General features: G+C 34.2%; 3 protein-coding genes across 3 annotated transcripts; 1 reads left to right on the top strand and 2 right to left on the bottom strand.

Annotated features, from left to right (window-relative positions):
- Positions 1-2017: 2017 nt before the first annotated feature.
- Positions 2018-3552, bottom strand: LOC112511439 (UDP-glucose 6-dehydrogenase 5-like). Its single transcript, XM_025117056.1, has one exon. It carries the CDS (start codon positions 3550-3552, stop codon positions 2110-2112), a length of 1443 nt encoding a protein of 480 aa, XP_024972824.1. The 3' UTR covers positions 2018-2109.
- A 10659-nt stretch (positions 3553-14211) lies between these two features.
- Positions 14212-18225, top strand: LOC112511279 (biotin carboxyl carrier protein of acetyl-CoA carboxylase 1, chloroplastic-like). Its single transcript, XM_025116844.1, has 7 exons — positions 14212-14544; positions 16258-16311; positions 16403-16542; positions 16908-17217; positions 17587-17658; positions 17750-17815; positions 17912-18225. Exons 1-7 carry the CDS (start codon positions 14380-14382, stop codon positions 17933-17935), a joined length of 831 nt encoding a protein of 276 aa, XP_024972612.1. The 5' UTR covers positions 14212-14379; the 3' UTR covers positions 17936-18225.
- Positions 18226-19719: 1494 nt separating this feature from the next.
- Positions 19720-23134, bottom strand: LOC112510746 (protein Asterix). The gene is made up of 3 exons (XM_025116070.1): positions 22910-23134; positions 20893-20993; positions 19720-19991 (listed from the first exon to the last, which is right to left on the bottom strand). The coding sequence occupies exons 1-3, from the start codon at positions 23048-23050 to the stop codon at positions 19928-19930; spliced, it is 306 nt and encodes a 101-aa protein (XP_024971838.1). The 5' UTR covers positions 23051-23134; the 3' UTR covers positions 19720-19927.
- Positions 23135-23263: the final 129 nt, after the last annotated feature.

The following is a 23263-nucleotide window of genomic DNA, read 5'->3' as shown; positions in this document are numbered from 1 at the left end:
GTATTCTGTTAGAATTTAATGATTATACTAATTATATTTTAGATTTTTTATATTTAAAATGAGATATTTATCTTGTATTTGATTGTGTTTATCTGCAGTTAGTTATACGAATTCAGATATGAGATAAAATCGGATAGGAATGAAATCGTTAGGGATGAACGGGTTTAAGAGTTTTTAAGAGTTTTAAGAATTTTAAGAGTTTTAGCCAAATGCTTTATAATATAGTATAGATATTTATTAAACTAAAAATAAATTATTTCATTATTAAATTTAAATTAAATTATAATAATAAAACATAATTTGAAGAAATTACATAAAAAATAAGAATTTTTAAATAGTTGATTTAATATTTACATTGATATTTTTTTTCCAAATTTATATTTTATTCAAAAATAAAATCATTATTGTTTTCTTAAAAACACAAAAAATCGTATTATAACATCGACAGAGACAAATAATAAAATAGAACATTAAAATCGAGATGTGTCTCGCTGCATTGCGCGAACACTCTTCTAGTATTTTAAAAAGCACTAAGGGGCCGTTTACCTAAATACTTACCGGGTAAGCACTTACCGTTAGGAGTCAACATTATAATTTATTTTACAAGGGTAAAAATTGTATCGTATGCAACAATTTACCCTGTAAGCAAAAAAACCCGGGTAAAAGTTGTCACCCTCACTTACCGGGTAAGTTTCTTCATCTTTATCATTATTCTTGTCGGGTAAGATTTTTAACCCTTGCCATGTTCATCTGATAAGAAAAATTACCCGGTAAGCATTTTCCAAATAAACGTTTAGTAAACGGTTCTTTTGGTTACTTTAGAATTTTTAGGAGGTCCAATTTCTTAAGCATATGGTACAATACATTGATGCATATACTAAGTCCATCCATTCAAATCTCTTCCCACGTTCCAACCCTTCTCCTCTCCATGTTCCCCATGAATTCTTCCCCTCTTCCTTAAGATGGTGTTTGGTTAGTAAAATGTTTTTGAAAGGTATGTAATCTGTTAAAAGAATTTGACATTGAAGGAATTAGAATGTAATGTTGTCATGTTTCACCACCTGTTTGGTTAACATATATTGAAATGAAATTTGTTAAGGAATTCACATAATGTAGTTTTGGAATTGAAATGAAAATATTGGTAAATAACCAAAATGCACTTTTTGAAAATTTTAATTTTTTTAAAACTAAAAGTACTTTAATAAAATAATTATTTAATATGTAAAACAATATAAAATACACAACTCAAATATAACCATAAACAAAACGACGTTACTAAATCAATGATGGGCGGCATGGTTCAAATCAATGGTGATCCACGGTAGTTTAGATCGGTGGTGATCCATGGTGGTCCGCGGTGGTTCCGATGGAGGTAGTCAGCGGTGGTTCAGATCGGCAGTGGCGTCGGTGGTTGTTCAAATCATTGGTGGTCGGCGGTGTCCGACGTGATTCATAGTGGTGGTAGTCGCCGGTGGTCGGTAGTGGTGGTCCGTGGTGCTTCAGGTGGCAGTGGTCGGGTGTGGTTCAGATCGGTGGTTGTTTAAATCGGTGATGGTCGATGGTGGTTCAGATCGTCGGTGGCCGGCGATGATTCAGATCGGTAATAGTTGGTTGTGGTTCAGATTGATGGTGGTCCATGGTGGTTCAGATTGACGGTGGATCATATTGGTGGTGGTTTAGATCGACGGTGGTTTAGACCGGTAATGGTCGGAGGGTGGTCCAGATAGGTGGTGGTTCAAATCGGTGGTATTCGACGGTGGTTCAGATGGTGGTGGTCGACAATGATTCACATCGACGGAGGTCAAAGGTGGTCGACGATAGTCATATTAGGTTTTATGAGATTAGGGTATATTAGATTAAGGAGATATTTAGTATTATGAAAATAGAAAATTTCATTTCATCAAAATACCATGTAAAATAAAAATCGGTTTGTTGTGAATAATCGAAACAAAAAAGGCATAAAAAAATTAAAATACAATATTATTAATTATTAACTCAAAAAATTTAAATCCTTTATTTGAAAAATATAATTAGAAATAACGTAGGTAAAATATTCAAGTAAAAGTCCAAAATGGATCAACTCCTTGGTATCTTGATGTAACAGAGCCTTTATGCCACAGCAGGCATGTCCTTCAACCATGAGTCCAATGGCTTTCCAATCGAGTACACAATGAACCCGATCTCCCTTAGTTTCTGTGGGTTCACAACATTTCTACCATCAAACACAAATGCCGGTTTCGGCATGTTGTCGTAAATCTTCTTGTAATCGAGATTCTTGAACTCGTCCCATTCCGTCAAGATGCAGAGCCCGTGTGCACCCTTAGCCGCCTCGTATGCGTCCCAGACCACGCTCACTTGTTTGACCGAGCTTGGGCTCATGGGCTGCAGGTGCACCGGGTGGTCCCAGTCGAACTTGTTCATCGAAAGATCCCTCTGAATCTGTTCTTCGGTCACCTGTGGATCGTAGATGCTCAAACGAGCCTTGTCTCCTAGCAATCCTTGGCAAACGTCGATGGCTGGAGTCTCCCGTGTGTCGCCGGTGTCTTTCTTGAAAGCGAATCCCAAGATGGCGATCTTTTTGCCGGAAACCGTATTGAACATTGACGAAACGATCCGATTGACGAAACGGTTCTTTTGGTAATCGTTGACTTTGATCACTTGTTTCCAGTAATTAGCAACTTCAGGTAAGCCGTTGCATTCGCAGATGTAAACAAGGTTGAGGATATCCTTTTGGAAACAAGATCCACCGAACCCCACGCTGGCGTTTAGGAACTTGTGTCCGATTCTGGTGTCCTTTCCCACTGCATGGGAAACTTCTGCCACGTCAGCACCAGTCGCTTCGCAGAGCGCTGACATGGCGTTCACGGAGGAGATCCTTTGTGCCAAGAACGCGTTGGCCGCCAGCTTGGACAATTCGGCCGACCAAAGATTCGTACAAAGAATCCGCTCCTCGGGCACCCAATGAGCATAAACATCTTTCAATGCCTTAATCGCCCTTCGACCATCGGGGGTTTCTCTCCCTCCGATCAACACACGGTCAGGGGCGAAAAGGTCTTGTATCGCTGTACCCTCAGCAAGAAACTCCGGGTTCGAGAGGATCTGGTATTTCACCCCTTTGCTGTTGTGGGTGAGGATCTTTTCGATAGCCTCGGCCGTTTTCACAGGAACCGTCGATTTCTCGACCACAATCTTGTCGGATTTCGACACGTCAGCAATCATACGAGCCGCACTCTCCCAGTACGTAAGATCAGCGGCTTTCCCGGCTCCTAGACCTCGAGTCTTGGTTGGCGTGTTAACCGATACAAAGACGATGTCGGCTTCAGCCACATGTTTTTCAACATCACTGCTAAAGAACAAGTTGTTGCCTCTACACGACTTGACCACCTCATCGAGCCCTGGCTCGTAGATGGGAAGCTGGTCACTGTTCCAGGCCGTGATCCGAGAGACCGATATATCAACCACAACTACTTCAATGGAAGGACACTTGAGTGCAATAACCGCCATTGTTGGACCTCCAACATAACCAGCTCCAAGACAACAAATCTTCACCATTTTTGCCACAACTAAATCAAAACATAAAAAAGATTAGATTTCGTTTAAAACCCAGATAGATTTCATCTAGCGAATGCAACAAAACGCAGAATCTGTATCAAAATTTTGATCCTTTTTTGTGTTGCTGAAACATCTGAGATCAGCATAGAACAGAAAACAGGATATAAGGTCAAAGATACCATTTTCAGACCGTCTGAATAAAAAAAATAGCACTTATTGGAGAAGATTGAAATCAAGCAACAGAGTGTTCTTACAAAAATCAAGTGAAAAAGTGTGATTAATGAAGAGAAACATGGGGTTTTGGTGTACCTGATTTGTGGAAGAAATGGAATTGAAGGTGCAGAGAGAAAGAGAAAGAGGAAGACGATGATGATATTGATGGTTTAGAGGTGGGTGAAGGAGGTGTGCTTATAAAGGCTTAATGGAAACCAAGTTAAGATCTGAATGAATGACACTGAAAAGATAAGCAAAGTGGCAAAATGGAGATTTACGACATTCAGCACGTTCCCTTTAGTTGCTTATACCTTTTAGTACCCAACAACGGAATTTTAAGGTACTTCCTTTTTTCTTCTTATTTTTTAAAAAGTGAAGATACTCATATTTTTTAACCTGATATGATTTTTATATAATTCGAAACGTACGTTAATTTATAAGTTAGTTTATTTTTTAGATATAAGCTAACTTATAATTAAAATACTAGTCGAAGTAGACTACTTTAATAAATTTTCTTATTATAGCATTATATTTTTATTTTTCCTTATTACAACAATATACTTTCAAATTATTTTTTATTAAGACATCATACTTTAAAAAATCTACCCATAATAGCAATGGGTAACCTGTTACCTTTTAAACAGGTTAACCCCTTGACTTTTTTTGTTTGTGTGATTTTAATGAGGTGATGTGGATGACACATCATTTTGATGACTTAACTAAAATAAAAATAAAAACTTATTTCAAATTATTATTATTGATTTTCATTTTTCATTGCTTATGATCTAAAAAATATTTATTTTTTTTGACTTTTTCTTATTACGTTGAATTCAAATTAAATATTCTAGAGTAAAATATTTCTTAGATAAATATGAAACATTATTTTCGAGATATATTTTGTTTGTAAAAAAGGTAACACTTCTTATTTTATGTTGTTCAAATAAATACATATCTTTTAAAGTTTTTTTTAAAATGTTAACGAAATAAATTGTGATCTACAATTTTTTAATATTTTTATATTAATAAATAATTCAAAAAAATCTGATTAATTTAATATATTTATACGTCAAGTAAAAGTTTTTGAACAAATATAATATATTTGTTTTAAAAGATAATATTTTTTGGTAAAACAAGAACAATTCTTATTTTCTTTTTTCAAAAAACACATATTTTATTAAATATATTAGCGAGATAAGTTGTGTTCTACTAGTTTTATTGATATTGGTATATTAATGAATAATTTAATTTTTTTAATTTTTTTAATATATTTATTAAATAACATGTAAAATATCTAAACATTAAAAATTAAAAATATAGTGTTTAAAAAGAACTAATATATGTTAAAATAAAATAATTTTGAAAGTACAATGATGTAGTAAAAAAGTCACATCACTATAGAAATGTGGACAGCTTACGTGGACAATGAGATGACATGGAAACCTGGTATAATGGGTAAATTTAAATCAAAAGGCTACCCAATGCTATAATGGGTAAATTTTTTAAGGTACAATATTCTAATAAAAAATAGTTTGAAAATACAATGCTATAATAAGAAAAACTGGAAATACAATGCTATAATAAAGAAAATTTATAAAAATAGATTGATATTTGATGCATTTTGCCCTACTATTAATTATAAATGAAAATAAAAATTAATTATTACTGGTAATAATTAATAGTAATTAATATTAGTTGCAAGTTATTAATTAATTTCAATTATACAGTATAAAATAATATTAATTATTAATTATTTAGAATTATTATTAATTATAACAATTATTTTTATATTATTATTCAATATATTAAGTTATCAAAAAGAATATAATAATTTTAGTAATATCTCTGTAAATTGCGTAAAAATTAAAATTATATATATTTTATTTTAGAGAGAATAAAATTGTGTAAATTTTCTAATAAAATATTTAATTTAACTATTAATTATAGTTTTTGAAAAATTATTAATTAGTTAGGATATATTAGGTTGACCAATTTTATTTTTATTCATATCATATGTAATAATCACTTAAAATCAAATCATAATTAATGTGGCTTCCTTTTTTTCCTAATATTTGTTCTAACAAATTGAAAATTTGTAGTATATATATAATAATCAATTTAAAATTCTTGTAATAAACATATCATATTCTTTTAATTTATTTTATTTTATTTTGTTTGTATTAATATATTATATTATTAAATATATTTTTTAATTATATTATAAAATATTGTAATTGACTAATTTTTTAAGATGTTATTTTTGATCATTTTACATACTTATCAACTAGCTTTTACCAAACATGATTTGTTCAACATCTAACTTATCAACTACCAGTTAGCTTATTAACCATTAACAAGTTTGTCAAGTATGGCTTAAACCTTTTTATTGATTCTGGTTGATCGTTTAAAATTCAATTTTAAAAAAATGATTCTTGCTAGAGTCCTGTTCCAAAAGTACCAAAAACTGGATCTAAACTGGATCAATAAAGTTCAGGTTCTTGCAATTTTTCTGAAAGGTCATCGATTCGAGTCTTGCAAGGTTACTGAAGATTTTCATAGCCGTTCGTCAAGCCCTGGGATAAGTGAGGTACACGCAAGTTAATTCGGACACTCACAATTAATAAATATATATATATATATATTTAAATTTCCACTATTTACCTCTCCAACTGGTCAGTATTAAATTATAACACTTTTGTATATTTGATATATATTAATTAATTTAATATCTAACAATAATTATTTATAACATATATTAATTAGTTTAATTAAATCATTTAACTTTATGTTTTTATATTTTATTTAATTATAGTAATTTTGTGTATTAGTTTTAATAAAAATTGTCATCCATGAGTTCTACCAACACATTTAATCAATAGTTTAGCTTTAATATTTTTAATTTTTAAAATTTCAACCAATTAAAACAAAATATTTATCAAAATTACGTTTTATTTGAGTTAAAACGAGGTTCATCATCGTCTTCCAAAATATACTAGTATGCTTCAGTATAAACTGTTATTGACCCATCAAAAAGTACAGTAGCATATTATTTTAGCACTTTAGCTTACGGTTGAAGATGATTTACAGTTATATTATGACACTTTAACTCATCTGTTGAAGATAACGTAACAAAAAAATTATACACCATTATAAAACCGTTCCGTTAGATTGTTCTCTAAATTACTCCAAAAATGGATCGTGCACAAAACCCATGTTCCAAAAGTACCAAAAGAAGTGGAACTTTCGACAGGAGATTCCATGTGAACATAAAAAGGGTATTTGGGATTGTTTATAAAAACAACTTATTGACTTATTCCGGTGTGACACCGGTAATAAACACTTTTGAGTGTTTAGATAAACAATTTATACATGTGATAAAGAGTTTTTGAAGAAGAAGTTAAACATTCTAACTTATAATAAATTGATAAGAGCTTTTATAAAAAAGTATAAGTTGTTTCAAATAAACAATCCCAAACATCCTTAAAACATTTGGTTTTGGTGAATTATTAGGTCAAAGAATGTGAAAATAAATAAAAAGGAAGCTTGAGGAATGAGAAAAGAAAACATGAATGATGATGCACAAATATGATGAGAAGGGGGTGGTGTGGAGAGTTGAGTAAGATCCAAGAAATGGATTTAAAAATATTAAAATTCATAATTAAAGAGCCAAGAGTGTGTTTCTATTGAGATTAAGGTGTCGTTTATTAAATATTTATCTGAATAAGCGTTTACCAAGTCACATTACTTTACCGAATGAATATGGCAAATACTAATAATCTTAACCGGTAAAAGCGAAGACAATAATCGAGAGTATTACCCGGTAAGTGAGGGCGACGACTCTTAACATTGTTAGCTCTTACCGGGATAAATTATTGCATACAATGCGTTTTGGTGAATAAAATTGTACTCAGTAAGTAAACGATAATGTTGAATTTTACCGGTAAGCGCTTACCGGATAAGTGTTTAGCTAAACGGCGGCCCCTAAATGTGTTTAGAGCATCTTTAATGGGGTGACATATAAGAAAAGTTCTAAATGACATGAGACGTGGTGTGGCGACAAGATAAAACCTTAAGTTTTAGAAGGCAGGGCGAGGCTACGACGTTTTCGTTTTTCAAGGTATGATTAATGACAACAAATCTTTATATCATATCATATTATATATATAAAAACATATATTTTATACTATTACTTAATGAGTCAATAATATTAAATAATTTAGATTATGTTATACATTAGAAACTAACAAATAAGACGTTAAAAGAAGAAAAATCAAATATTGCGTTACAAAAATGGCTCATTAAGTCATGACATGCCACAGGCTTAACGTGATGCGAGACACAAGGCTTAAGCCATTACGGTTGTTGCAGCGACACTACTAGAAAACTGACTATTTCCGACGGATTTTTCCGCCAGAAAATTAGTGGCGGATTACCGATGGATTCTGACGCATGTTAAAAAAGTCAACTTCCTTTGACCTCCGTCGGTAATCCGCCACTAACTACTTAGAAAAAAAAATTATTTTGGTAAGATTTCCGGCAGATATCTAAACTTTAGAATTTAGTAGATTAATTCACTCTAATTACATTATTTTGTCGGTGGATTTTTTTATTAATCAAACAGTCGCCGATAAACTAAAGTAAGTGAATTTTTTTTCAAAATTTCCAGAAATTGTGGCTGCCAGTAATCCACCAAAAACACAGGCCGACGGTAATCCGTCGAAAATATTTATTCATTAACTTTTTTCCTTTTTTAAAATTTTTTAAATTTTATAACTTAAACACATTTTCAACGGATTTTTGGCGGCCGATATTTATCCGCCGGAAATGTGTTTAAATTATAAAATTTAAAATTTTTTGGAAAAATGTTTTTCACGGATTTTCGGCGGATTTGTGACGGATTTAAAAAAAAAATCTTATTAAGTTATATATGTAAAATATTTACAAATATACCACATAGTAAATATAGTGGATCATTATTCTCTTATTGAGTGCAATACACACATATACATGTATTAATATATACCTACATACAAACTGCAGGGTCTTCTGATAGCCGGTACGTACCTCTTTTCCTTTCATCTATTTCATTTAGAATTTATATTAAAGATATTCTAACATCTTTTTTAATTTTATAGGAAATTCACATCTTAAGGACCCAACTTATAGATTTACAAGAAGAAAAAAAGCGCCAATGGGCGGAGGAGGAGGAACGTCGACGGGTGTTGGATAAGAGAGGGGATAAACAGTATGAAGAGATGAAAGCTTTAGTCAGGTTGCTCCGTCAATCTCAGCAGTTCTCGCCGCAACAATCGCCACAATAATGAATATTTGTTTGCTTTGGAACAATTTAGTTTTTTTTTTGGAATAAATGTGCGCTATTTTGGTCCGGACAATTGTATTGAGCATTTCCTATTTTTAGTTTAACGTGCGATATTAAGCGACATTTCATGTTTTTAACATTTTTTTCATGTTTATAGAATTTACAAATTTTTTTTATAGAAACAAGAAATGCATTTTCCGGAAATGAATGATTTTCCGACGAAAAAAATCCACCAAAAAATATTTAAAATATTCCCGACGGATAAATTTAGCGGCGGATAATTCCACCGATAATTTAATTCAAAAAAATAGTTGATTTAAAAAGTATTTAATGGTTAGAGGCGGAATATTGCGTGAAGTTAATCCGATTACTAAATTGTTTAATTTAATAAATATTTTTTAAATAAATTCAAAAAATAAGTGACGTATTTTCGGCCGTCGTTTTGCGTCGGAAAGCTAAAAATCGGCCGGAAAAATAATCACCGGTGCCGCTTTTTCCGGCAGGCAAAATCCGTCGGAAAAAGTCCTCCATTTGGTAGTGCGAGCTTTTTTGAACATTGTTTATGAGAACATCAGTTTTACACATTTTTCGTCACATTATTGATCACTTAACAAATTAATAACGTTCATAAAACTTTATTATGGTAGTGACTTGTAAAAACCACTTTTTATTAAATTTAATGTGAATATATAAATCAAAATATATTTACAAAACCAAGAAATTAAGGGGCCGTTTACCTAATCACTTTACCTAGTGGACGCTTACCCGTGAAATTCAACACTATCACTTACTTACCGGGTAAGATTTTAGTTCACGAAAACAGTATCGTATGCAACAATTTATCCGATAAGCATTGACCATGTTAACTGGTAAGAGTTGTCACTCTTACTTATCGGGTAAGACTTTCGGTCCTTGTTTCTCTCTTGTTGGGTAAGATTCTTGGTCATTAACATATTCATCCGGTAAGGTAACGTAACTTGGTAAGTGCTTACCCGAATAAGCCTTCAGTAAACGGCCCTAAAACATATTGATAACTTATAATTACTTATAGCAACCTTTTATTGTGGATACTCTGATAACATAAACTTCATGCCAGGCTGGCATTGAAACTTTAAATGCACTCCTTAGAGAGGGTGTTTGGGATTGCTTATAACCATGGTAAGAGTCTTCGTCCTCACTTATCAGGTAAGACTCTCGATTCTTGTCTTAGTTTTTATCAGATAAGATTTTTAGTCCTTGTCATATTTATTCAATAAAGTAAAATGACTTGATAAGTTCTTATCCGAATAAGTGTTTGGTAAACGGCACCTTAATCTATAAAAATACGAAAATAGATCTCAACCGAAGATGAGTTAATCTGATAGATGAGATTAAATAGATGAATTGAACCACTTTTTAAATTAGGAAAAAATCCAAAAAAAAAAAAAACCAACAAACTTTCCTATTTTGAATGGTTTAGTCGCTAAACTTTTGGTTTTTGAATGAAAAAAATATTAAAATTTCTCATTTTGAATGAATAGTCTTACTCGGAAAGTGAATGTGACAACTCTTTTCTGGGTAAGCGTTTACCGGGTAAATTGTTGCATACAATACCATTTTGATGTACTACAATCTTATCCAGTAAAATAAATTATAACGTTGACTTCTAATGATAAGCGCTTACCGAGTAAACATTTAAGTAAACGGCCCCTAAGTTTTTGGTTTGCAAAATGATTAGAATGTTGTATACACCCCCATGCAAATAAAATTGCATAGTAGGTGACAATGAGATCACCTATGACTGCAAGGATATATATGCAATTGCATTGCATATTTCTAACACATGTTTAAAACGATAAATAAGTTTATTGAAAAAAAACTATGTTTTATAAATTACTAGAAGCGTATTAGTGCAATGCAGTAAGAATATATATCGATTTTAATGTTTTGTTTTATTATTTATCTTTGTTTATTTTATAAAACAGTTTTGTATGGTTTTGGGGAAACGATAACGTTTTTATATTTGAATAAATATAAATTTGAAGAGCTTATAAATATTTATATCGATATTAGTATCAAATTTACAATTTAAAATCTCTTTCTTTTATAACTTTTTATTACAAATTAATTTAGATTTAATAACGAAGTAATTTATTTTAGGTTTAATAATATAATGTTTTCTATAAAGATATTTTTTAGTTTAATTTTTTTATGATAATTTAATTTAGGTCGAATAATAATGATAATTTAATTTAGGTCGAATAATAAATTAATTTATTTTACGTTTAATAGTATAATTTTTTTATAAGAAGTATTTTGTTAGAAGAGTTGGGTTCCGGTGACAAAAACCCCAAGCTTCGAACATCAACTAAGGGGTCGTTTACCAAACACTTATCCGATAAGTGCTTACCGGTAAAATTTAACACTATTATTTACTTACCAAGTAAGATTTTAGTTCACTAAAACGGTATCGTATGCAACAATTTACCCGGTAAACTGTTAGCCCTTGTCATATTCATTCGATAAAGTAAAGTGACTTGGTAAACTGTCCCTTAGAGAGTTTCATCCGCATTATCTCAAAACTTAAAAAAAAGAGAGAGTATAAAATGTCAAAGAAGGAAACGTAAAAAACTATGTAATCCTTCTTGGAAGCAACAAAACTCCACGTTACTTTCAAAGCATAAACACATGACATGACAACAGTTGACAATTTTCATAACTAATTAACTATAAACCAGTGGCCGCAGCTCCTCCATCACCAAATATGGAAAAATCGCCACCCTCAGCCACCGCAACCATGATCGCCACCACTACTCCGGCAAGCAACCTGTACGACTCGTACGAATTCCGAGCGATCTCAAAACAACTGAACCGGGCAATCAAAGGCTCCAACAGCCCCTTGTCTCCTTACTCTTATTATTTGAAGTCAGCATCTCCTGCTGCTTTCTACTCGAAGCTGCAGGTCCGACGAATCTGTGGAACGACAAATATAAAAAACCGGGTTTTAAGCTCAAAGATCCGAGACTCGCCACGGGCCAAGGGATTTGTCTCACGACTCTGGGCCAAGGTTAAAGGGAGCTTTATGCGAACTCACCACTGATCATCACATTCTCTCTCTCTTTCTCTCCATGTATATTTAATCGAGTTGTAAAATCTTCAAACCGTAGGTATTGAGTTGAAATTGTGTTAGGCCAATTTGAACCCAATACCCCTCTTATGTATTATATGCATTTTCTGCTAGATATGTTTACCCGTGTCGTCTTTTATTTCCAGGATAAAAATCACATGTCTCATTCTTGTCCCACCAATGAAATTTAACACATCAGATTTTCATTTATTTTAGATTTATTTAATTCATATGTACTTTCTCTCTCTGTTTACATGTATTCATATGATCGGTGGACGTGAATGAGACATGCCATTTGAGACAGGTGATTTTTATCCTTGGTGTAAAACTAGTTAGTTTTTCGTAAATGTATCATAATTTCTTTCCTAATTTTAATTCCTATTTGTAAGAATCTTTAACTTTCTTCTTGGCGTTGGTTTGGGTTTTTCATTGTTTCCCATCATGGGCGGACCTACCATGGTGGTTACAGTGCCAAGTGCTACCGTATTATTTTTCCGTCGAAGGATAAAAAAATTTAGGTTCGTGAAAAATGCAACCGTATTAATCTGTTGTGTGCCACCGTAAGTATTTTGAAACTACAATGAGAACAAATTTTATTTGGTAGAGTTGGTTTGCAAGACTTTTATTCCACTCAAGACCCAAATTCAAATCTTGTTAGTGTCATTTTCTTAGTCAAATAGTGCCACCGATTGAAAAAAATTTCGTATATTTGTTTCTTATGGTCAACTGGTGCGACTGTTTGAAATTTTTTCGCTATAATTTTTTCTTATAGTCAAATGGTGTCACCATTTGAAAAAAATTCTGGGTCCGTCCCTGTTTCCCATCTCGTATATAAGATGATTAACTTGTAGTAGTGACTAATGGTTGTTTTAGTATGTTGATGCAGTTATTTTATTATGTCGCAAGCCGAACAAACCGTTCCACATCAACCCAACCCGCACGGGTTGGGCTAGTTTCGGCCATGCTTTAAATAAATTTTAACATGTTGAAAGTTTTCACACAATATTATATGTTGCGCGATAAGGCTCGATGACGATTCAATAGGGTCCAGTACAAGGAAACCGTGAGTTTCTATTGGTGGAGATCGATTTTGACTTGATAGATACAGAAATGTAACTCAACCGTAATATATCGAGCCTATAATGAGCTTAATCAAACACCTGCCAGAGCTCTTTTCCAACCATTAGTTAAAATTTAGCCTTGACATGTGTAGATTGATTTCTCGACCATTGTTATGAATACGATCCATATTTGAATGAAGATCATGTTCCAAACTTAAGTATCGATCATGAAGGAGATCAATAAGGGTTTAATCCCGATTTTTCTTCCATTTTTTTTATTAACCAGAATATCCAACTCGCTATGCGAGCCGACTAATCTCAGGGCGACCGCTAGCTTTGCAAATAGCCGTGGCCATAAGGGGATTTTTATTCATCCTTGGAATTGAACCTGAAACCTCCTGGTACTTTTAGTATCTTGGAGAAGAAGATTATGAAAACACTTATTCGAAAATCTCACATATCAAATTCCGTTGTGGAAGACAAAACAAAAAATCTGAAGAATTCACCAAGATATATTTGATCCATGCACCTAAGAAGAAGTAATTCGACTCATTCACATCTAGAGATCATGAATGTTCGGAATCCATATTATGCAAGGAGACATAGCTTTTGCTAATTCAAGTTGAATGGCGATATACAACAAGAAGAAGGAAAAAGATTGCATAGAGGAACTCTTGAACAACTGTCAGACGTGTTGATATCAATGACTTGATATGAAGTTCGTTGTCACTGGTTTTAATCATGTCGGTAACTATGCAACCCTAATTACATATTATGATACGAATGCAACGGTCTCGATCGATCTTGAACCGGTTCGATTAAACTTGATCCTTTTATTGTTTTTTAATAATAATTACAAAAAAAAAAATATTAAATGATGAAATGAAATGTATTCCAAATTGCAAGGGCGCATGGCATGATGATGGAGGTGACGGCTGGCTATAAATAGGCCTCCCATCCAAGTGGAGTTGGGTGGGTGTAGTTTGTTTAACCACCACCTGTCCACACTCTCACTTCGTTCATATCGCCATTGCCATCCTTTTCGACACTGCCTTCCCCTTTTTCTCTGCTTTCACCGCCATCAAATCCCTACAAATCTCCGCTCCATTACCCCATTTTTCACTTCTTCAATGGCGTCTTTCTCTGTTCCTTGCCCTAAAACTTCTGCTTTATCAGCGCCTCAACTCAACCCTAAGCATAATCCCAAGCACCGCAGCACCTCCCTTGCTCTTTTCCAATCCGATTTCAAACCCACCCGTGCTTTGGTTTCTGGATCATCTACTCAAGGGTTTCAGGTATTTTCAGATTTTGGTTTTGATTTTCGGGATGAAAAATACTGAATTCACTTCAAGTTGAGACTTGTTTGTGATTAGTTAACCTTTGATATCGATAATATTGTAGTGGGTAAATGAAATGTGGTGATTTTGATGATGATTTGGTTAGATTTTTCATCGTTGTAGTTGTGTGTAAGGCAAATGCGATTGAATTTGGAGTTTTTACTCTTGCTTTCCCAGGTATCAAGTTTTTGTATATGATCCACCGATATGATTGAATCTGATATTGAAATTGAATGGGCTTTTAAGTATTTATGGCCTTTGTTTATATAAATGTGACTGAATATGTCTTGCTTGCTAACTTAAGAAAGTGATTCTGTCCAATGATTTAAGTGCACAGCTTCTTACACATTATGTGTAGCCAACATGTATCTCTTTTTGTATCAGATTCAATGCCAAGTAAGGGCTTAGAGATATAATTAAACTACAGCACCTACTATGGTGGCATGAGTCATTTTCTCAAGAAAACTTGTGGTGCCATTTGATCTGTGGGGTCGTTAGTTGAATCCCACATTTGAATTGACCAGATCCTCTCATTGGATAATCTGAAGGACAAAATAGCCCAAATAAGAAGCATTATAAATAGCTATTTTCAATAGCTACCATCTTAGAATCACTACTTTTTGCTATTAATTGGTTAAGAAAGTTGTATGGTAGGATCTAATCACTTCAGCCAAGTTACACTTATGTGACGAATCGAATTCAGCATCCTCTAATTCACTAAAGTTGTCACTTTCTTGCCTTCTCTTTGTTTATTTCAAGAGCAAATCTATGGAAACCATCAAACCTGTCAACTTTTCCTGTTTTGAAGTGGTAGAGTGAGTGTCGAGGGATGATGTTGCATTAATTTGCTTCTCTTTATGAAAACCAGTTGTGGTAAGCTTGAAGGTATTTTGGTGGTTGACAAAGACTAGTCCTTATCATAGTGTCATGAGTCATGACTACTATGTCTTTATAATTTGATGATGGAGCCACCATATAAAGGGCATACTTGGAAACTAAACGGGCACCGCAGTACTTCATTGTGCATCATGACAAGTCCTTAAATATCATGCAAAGTCATACGTGATACCTATTCCTAAGGGAGGGCATTGGTGGGTTATTATTTGTAATAATATCATTGGTCTCATTTAAGTAATGGCAGTATACAACTCATGACATGGCGAGCATTCTGCCCTTCTTCCTTTAACCACAAATGTTTGTATCATTTTCTTATGAAAATCGTAGTAATATATGAAGAGATAAGTCTTATGTGAAACTCATATATCTTTACAGAGTGGTGGAATTAGGTTTTTGGGAGTCGCATAATAACAGTAAATTAGCAAACATATATTTGCTAACTTTTTAACCTTCTCCTCACCCTACTGTCCTTTGCTGCCTTTACTATTTACGCTCTTTATAGTCTGTGTGCATACACTCTTTTCTACCCATATTTTCTTCTGTTGCTTGCTCTCCAGTTTTCTTTACACATTATTTGACAAACTTCATGTCTCTGTTGTGTCTTTCCAAAACCTTTTTACAAACAAAAACAGCCTCTCTATTCCTAGGGGTATAGAAAAGGTCTGTGCACATCCTAACCACCGTAACCCAGTTCCCAAGACCCCACTTCTGATGATGTATACTGCGTACGTTTGTTTTGGTTTATATTTGCTAACTTTTGATGACATCCTGTAGGCAACTAAGAGGAACCAAAATGGCGTTATGAAAGTGTCTGCTCAGCTTAATGAGGTAATCTACATGTTACTACCAACTGCATAACATCAAATATCGTTTACTTTTCCTAGTTTGCAACTTCTATTCAATAATCTTTCCTCTTCAGGTTGCTCAAGGAAAACCATTGAATTCTTCACCAGCCTTGGAGAAGTCAGAAGAATCAACCAAACTATCATCTATTGAGACCACAGTTCCTGATGTTGAATCTATCACCGCATTTATGAATCAAGTGGCAGGGCTTGTTGAGTATGCCGATATTTTTTTTATCCACATGTTGTAGCGTTATCTGCAGATTTAATACCAATGATTCTCCTACTGGAAATAATTGTTTTAATATCTTCCGTTGGGCTTCCCTAGTTATTTGGAACACTTCATTTTTAAAGCGTTTTCAAGGTTACATAACTTTACGTGCGTTTAAAGTCATTATTAAACGCAAATCTTTAAAACCATCTCTTGTGCACCTTTACCCTTCCCTTCTGAAACATATCAAATGGAAATATAGAACTTAGTAAATGTCCAATGATTCACAGATCCCTGAGTGTAACTGTAAAGTCAATTTCTTAAATTATTATATGGGGTAGTTGGTGCTATTATTATTATCTTTCTTTCAGGCTTGTGGATTCAAGAGATATAATGGAGCTGCAGCTAAAACAAGAAGATTGTGAGGTCCTTATAAGAAAGAAGGAAGCTTTGGCCCCACCTCCTACGATGATGATGCAATCTTCACAACCCCAGGCTATGTTTCATTCACAACCGCCTCCGCCACAGGCCGCTCTTGCTTCTTCAGCACCAGCTACTTCTGCGTCAGTACCAGCATTACCTGCCCCTGCAAAGCCAAAGTCCTCGCACCCTCCACTAAAATGTCCCATGGCTGGAACGTTCTATCGCTCTCCTGCACCAGGAGCTCCAGCCTTTGTGAAGGTAACTTTTGAAAACATCGAGAATCATATGTCGCCTTCCGTTACTTACGGTAAAAAAGGGCTTCTTAGCAATCCACTGATCAATAAGAAGGGTATTTCCTCTTACTCACTGGTTCGATTCCCATTGGGTCTAAAAACCCTTTTGGCCCCACGCCAACCTCCCATAGGAAGGCCTTTGCCGGCCCGGTTATAGGAGTGTGTGGCAGTGGGCCTAGACCGCGTGGATTAGTGGCGCCTTCAGGTTGTAGATACCACTTTCAGAAAGAAAAGAAACTGAATGGTGGTATGCATTGAACAATTTGTGACTCTCTTCATAGGGAATGATGTGAATCTGAGTTACTCATGAGGATATTCAATGAATGTTTAACAGGTTGGAGACAAGGTTCAGAAAGGTCAAGTAATATGCATTATTGAGGCAATGAAGTTGATGAACGAAATTGAGGTAACTCATTTTCTTTTGCAATTTGGCTTATTTCATACAGAGGAAGCATGATGTGTATTTTTGATCAATCTCGTTTATGTTATTGTATTAGGCCGATCAATCTGGAACAGTAGTCGATATTATAGCCGAGGATGGGAAACCAGTTAGCTTGGATACGGTAAATCTCTCTCTCTCTCACACACACACACACACACACACACACACACACACATGAACATGTTCACTTTCACACACTAACCGTTGTTATTTGCAGCCTCTACTTGTTATCGAGCCATGAAGAAGTTATGTGATGAGGAGTGCATAAGTGTCTCTACAGCTTTAGCGTAGCCGGTAAGGAGGTGGACATGATTGCATCGGAGAGTGATTGCATAGGTAAATTATGTGGCAGATTGAAGTTAGACTTTTCTCTTTCTTCTTTAGTTTGTTTTTGGGGATGTCGTTATCGCCATTTATGCAAAATATTCGTTTTGTTCGCCTCGTCTAAAATAATATATAGAAGATGCTTGTAAGCAATCGCGTCGTATCATGTATGTGTTCCTTTTGGTTCTAAATATCTGGTTAACTTTATAACCTACTTTTGTTCTTATTTTAGGTATCCAAATGTAGAACGAAAATAAAGGTTTTGAAAATACGTTACATAAAATTTGAGTTCTCCATTTTCTTTTTTGTGTTGGGTGACATGTTGTAACCGTTCGGAACCATTGGTTATAGATTCATAACGACTTAACAAGTTGAAATGGATAAGGATCGTGTGAGAAGGAGAAATAAGGTGAGAAGGATCTAGACCCTTGATTATTTTTAATATCAAACTCATCCATGAATCGCGTTTGATACGGGGATTGATCCGGTACATCTTATCATAATGTGCATCCAAGGGTGAAGATCTTTTCTTACGCTTCTCATAGGAACCTTGTTTTACATGAACATTTAGATTGGTTTGCAAATAATAATTTATCTTTAATCATCAAGATCATTTTTACATTATAAATATAGAATATTTTAAAGAACAAATTGCATTAAAATAAAATAATACATTGTTCGGAATCTCCACAATTTTGTGGAATTTTTGAGTCTACGATAAGAACCTAAAACAATGAAATTATAATATGTTCTGCTGTCTCTTTACAAAGTCTTAATACATAAATTATTGCATCTAAACAAAACCAACTTTTAATCTAATTGTTATTTTAGGAAACTAATTTTCAAAATCTTAAGGCCATTTACCAAACATTTACCCGGTAAGCACTTAACGAGAAAATTCAATACTATTATTTACTTATCGGGTAAGATTTTAGTCAACAAAAATAGCTTTTTATGTAACAATTTACCCGGTAAGAGCTGACTGTGGTAAGAGTCATTACTCTCACTTACTAAGTAAGACTCTCGATCCTTGCCGGGTAAGATTTTTGATTCTTATCATGTTCATCTGGTACGGTAATATAACATGGTAAATGCTTACCCAAGTAAGTATTTGGTAAACAGTCCCTTAATGAACTTTTCGTTTATTTAAGAGTCTAGTTTACTGGTTCATCAGTTTCTGCTAAAATAACATCAACTTCTTTTACATAACATCTACGTCATTAATTAAATTTCATGTCATGAAAAAAGATTATGAAGATTGCCTAAATATAATCGGGGAACCAAATCTTTCCAAATTCACATCTGTCTTCCCTCAAGCATCCAGGCTCTAGCCATCGCCGTATGGCACCCAGATCATGAATCTTTATCAGTGCCAACGGACACCAATCTTCCCGCTACAGCAACCTACTTCCCGTCGCCCCAGACCTACGTCACGTTTTGGGTTTACGTATAAAGGAGATTCAACAACGAATGGAGCTCGAACTTTCAGCTTGATTTTGGGATTTCAAAAATTGTTTCTGGTAAATGTTTGACAAAGTTAGATGAGGTGTCTACAAAAGCCCTGTGAGAGAGACAATGGATGGGTCATGTCATCAACATTTGTTTGATGATATTTCTTCCGATCTTGATACCGTCTGAAGGCCTGTTTCAGTGTGAATCGATTTGTTTGATGATATTTCTTCGATATGATACGGGCTGTTCGTAAAACATGTTCTCCCGTAAGGAGAAATGGAATACTTGATTTTGATAGGACTAAAAGCCCAAAAGGATCCATTCAACATCTATAAAACACCAGTTGTTCTGGTGTACAAATGAAAGAAAAGCACAACAGATTTCAGAACCAAAACATGGGAACAATTGTGACACAACCTAAGTTGAGAAGGATAGATTTGAAAGGAAAACCTTCATATCAAGTCTTCACAGCAGCTCTAGCAGGGCTCAGGTAATTTGTCACCATTCCCATCACAGCAAACCTGAACAACCAACGATATTATCACATCTTTCCACAAGTTCTAAATACAAAAACATGATTTCCTTTCAACCAAAAAAGTCAAAAAGTCACACTTCCTGATTATACACTCTACCCTTAAAGTTAAACCATTTTATGGCACAAGAGATCACAAGTCGGTGCATAAAGATTATATATGAGAATTTTTGGGAATATATATATATAGAGAGAGAGAGAGAGAGGAGCGTTCAAATGAAAACCATCCTCATTTGTAAAAACCGTACAAACCACTCTCATACATCGATTTCATTGTTTAATCTTATGAATTTTTTTCATATAATACTTTTTTGATGAATTTGTTTCATATATGGTTATGAAATTGTTTCATATAATATTTAATGAAATTTGAATGAAACTGTTTCATGTATTTCTCTAAAATTAAAATAATGAAGATGATAATATCCATGATTAACACCCTACACAATAAAAATGGTTAATCAACCTCTCATAATTACAAAAAAATGAACAAAACAAAAAATTATGATTGGTTGAATGAGGTTTTCACGGTTTTTACAAATTGAGTGGTTTTTATTTGAACGCTCCCCTATATATATATGTAGGGTTGGGTTCACGTGAGACCAAGGGTTTTTCGTGAGACCCGTAAGACCAATTTATGTTCATTGATCAACTTTATAAGTTAATGATCTAATGGTCTAAAGTTGTACGGTGACAATTTTGTGTTATTGAGAAGTCTCGTGGCAATTTTGTGATTGTAAAAATGTTCATATTGTAGATCTAATCCAAGGTTGAGAATTGGTCTTACGGGTCTCACTAGAAACCCTGAGTCTCACATGATCCCAAGTCTATGCATGTGTGTGTATATATATATATATATATATAATGACTCTTCTTGAAAACACACTTACATAAATCCTGTGGAGATCTGCTTTAAGTCGGTCTCCAAATTCCTCATGTTAGCAAGCGATTGGGCACAGAATATGAGAGCAAGCCACGAACCAAGCTTGTACTGCAACAAGCAAAAAGCATAAATTTATCAGGCCATGAAATCCTATAATCAATCAGACAAACTTTTATAGGAGCACTCACAAGTCATGACCAACGACCTTAAAATCACTAGACTATGCTGAAAAGAATAAAGGGACCGTTTGAAGAACCAAACAACATTTCAACTCAAAACATAATTCCAATATTAATATACAACGATAAAGTTCAGATAGAAGTTTGGCACAAACAGGGATACATTAATAAATAGACTTTGATGTGGACATTTCGAGATGACATCCACCAACATATGTAGACCAATTCATAGCACTTTCCCCATGCTTTTGCATTTCCAACAAAACAACAAGCAATTGATGTGAGCTTGATAGTGTTTGGTTCACCATTCAGCTAATGTTCATGTGCATGGCACACAAAGAGGATGGAAAGAATGCTTATTTGAGCCCTTATAGAAGCAGATAGTGAATCAATATCTAAACTAATTTGGCTCAAAGAAAAGGTTTCTAACAGTGTCTCCATAAGAGGCAGGGCTGGCCCTATATTCAGGCCCCCCAAAAAAGGCCCTAATATAATGGATCATTCTATTACTAATGCATGCATCGGATATAGAATATTATTAACTATACATTTAACTGTCGCTTCTGTCAAAAGAAGTTCGTTTTTTGGAAGGGTGTCCCAAGTTATCCCAGGACTAATATCGTTAAATTGTGACTGCAAGAAATCAGCCATGATAACCTCAGTGGCCACAATTTTTTTGAGTGCCTGGAATCGAACCCTGGGGAGATGGATATTCCACCACATTCACCAGGACTTCAACCACTACGCCACAACCCTTGTAGTTTGCCAAAAGAAGTTTCTCAAAGCTAAAACTACTAAAATCTTATTTATGATCAAGAAATTCTCAGGATAGAATCAATATATTAGAACATCTTGAATTTAAACTTTGGCCAGTAATTTTGTTTCTGAAAAATCACGAATAATAAAATAATTGTTTTCTGTGCAGGCCTCTTTTAAATTTTTTGCCTCAAATACCAGGTTGATAGAAATCCATTAAGCCCATGTAGAGCCTTATTCTGCCGGTAGAAGTTATAAAGACTTCAACTCACTTGGTTGATCCATATAACACAATAATCTCCCCATAAAGAGAATAGAAGCTCCTACCATGGAGATGCTAAAGCATCCAATCATGTAGGAGTTCCTAACAGATTCAGAGAAAACTCAACCATGCAGCTAGACTTAAAGTTCTTTCTATAGTATCAGTGCTTCTATATAACATCCCTTCTATGAAGTGCTGACATTTTCTTCTTCCATAACATCTTTCCAGGTTGAATCACCTTTTCACCTTCTGCTAATCATATTTCTTTAACTCACCATCATCAACAAGAGATGCACGCAATAATTCCAACAGAAGTTGCACAAAGCCTGTCACTTATTGTAAAGCAATTCCTATAACTTCTATTTGAATAACCAATGACAATTTAGGTTTAGAGAGAATGGAGTTCTAGGTAACAGGAAACTGTCAACTAACTTCTACTCCAATCCTGATTCCTATTCCTAACAAATGACCTAATATTTCGCTGAACCTTCACAATCCAATAGCTCCTTAATAATAATATCCCCTAATGCTTAGCTGCCACTTCATAATCACCAAACATATGCAAAATTAATCATATATTATTGAATTAGAAGTGTCTGATTCTCTTGAGAGTCATCAAAACGATCATGTACAGGTTCCAGAAAGCAAAAGAGTCCTTCATTTTTAATAGTCTACTTTGGATTCTTACAGTACTAAATTACTTCCCCAGATCTCAGCTGACCGTTAATTGAAATTTCATCGAATATATACAATAATCCTACATGCATACATACGCGTATATATACAAGTTTGCAACTGTTTCATAAATAGAGTTTTCAATAACTTACTCGGAACATAACGCCGGCGACGCCGAAGATGATCGCGATGAAACCAGAGTAATCAACGGGGAGATTATCAGGGTGAACTGGTTGAGGCTTGTATGGCTTGGCCGACGACGGCTGACGGGGATCATTGCCGGACGACGACATCGTTGTAGATCTGTTTTCTTCTTAGGATCTCTTGCGTCTTGGATTTCGTCGCTTCACATTCGCATAACTCTAGGCCGAAAGTAAACCCCGTGCTTAAATAGTAGTACGGATAGGCCCCTCTTTAAACAAGAATATGACATTAAACATCCATATTTCAATAACCTATTTCGCATGTAACTGCTTCACACACACACGCACGCGCGCACGCACTGT

Source organism: Cynara cardunculus, assembly GCF_001531365.2.
Source record: "Cynara cardunculus var. scolymus isolate 2C chromosome LG 4, CcrdV1, whole genome shotgun sequence".
In the NCBI taxonomy this organism is placed as follows: Eukaryota; Viridiplantae; Streptophyta; class Magnoliopsida; order Asterales; family Asteraceae; genus Cynara; species Cynara cardunculus.
This window is presented reverse-complemented; position numbering and strand designations above follow the sequence as displayed.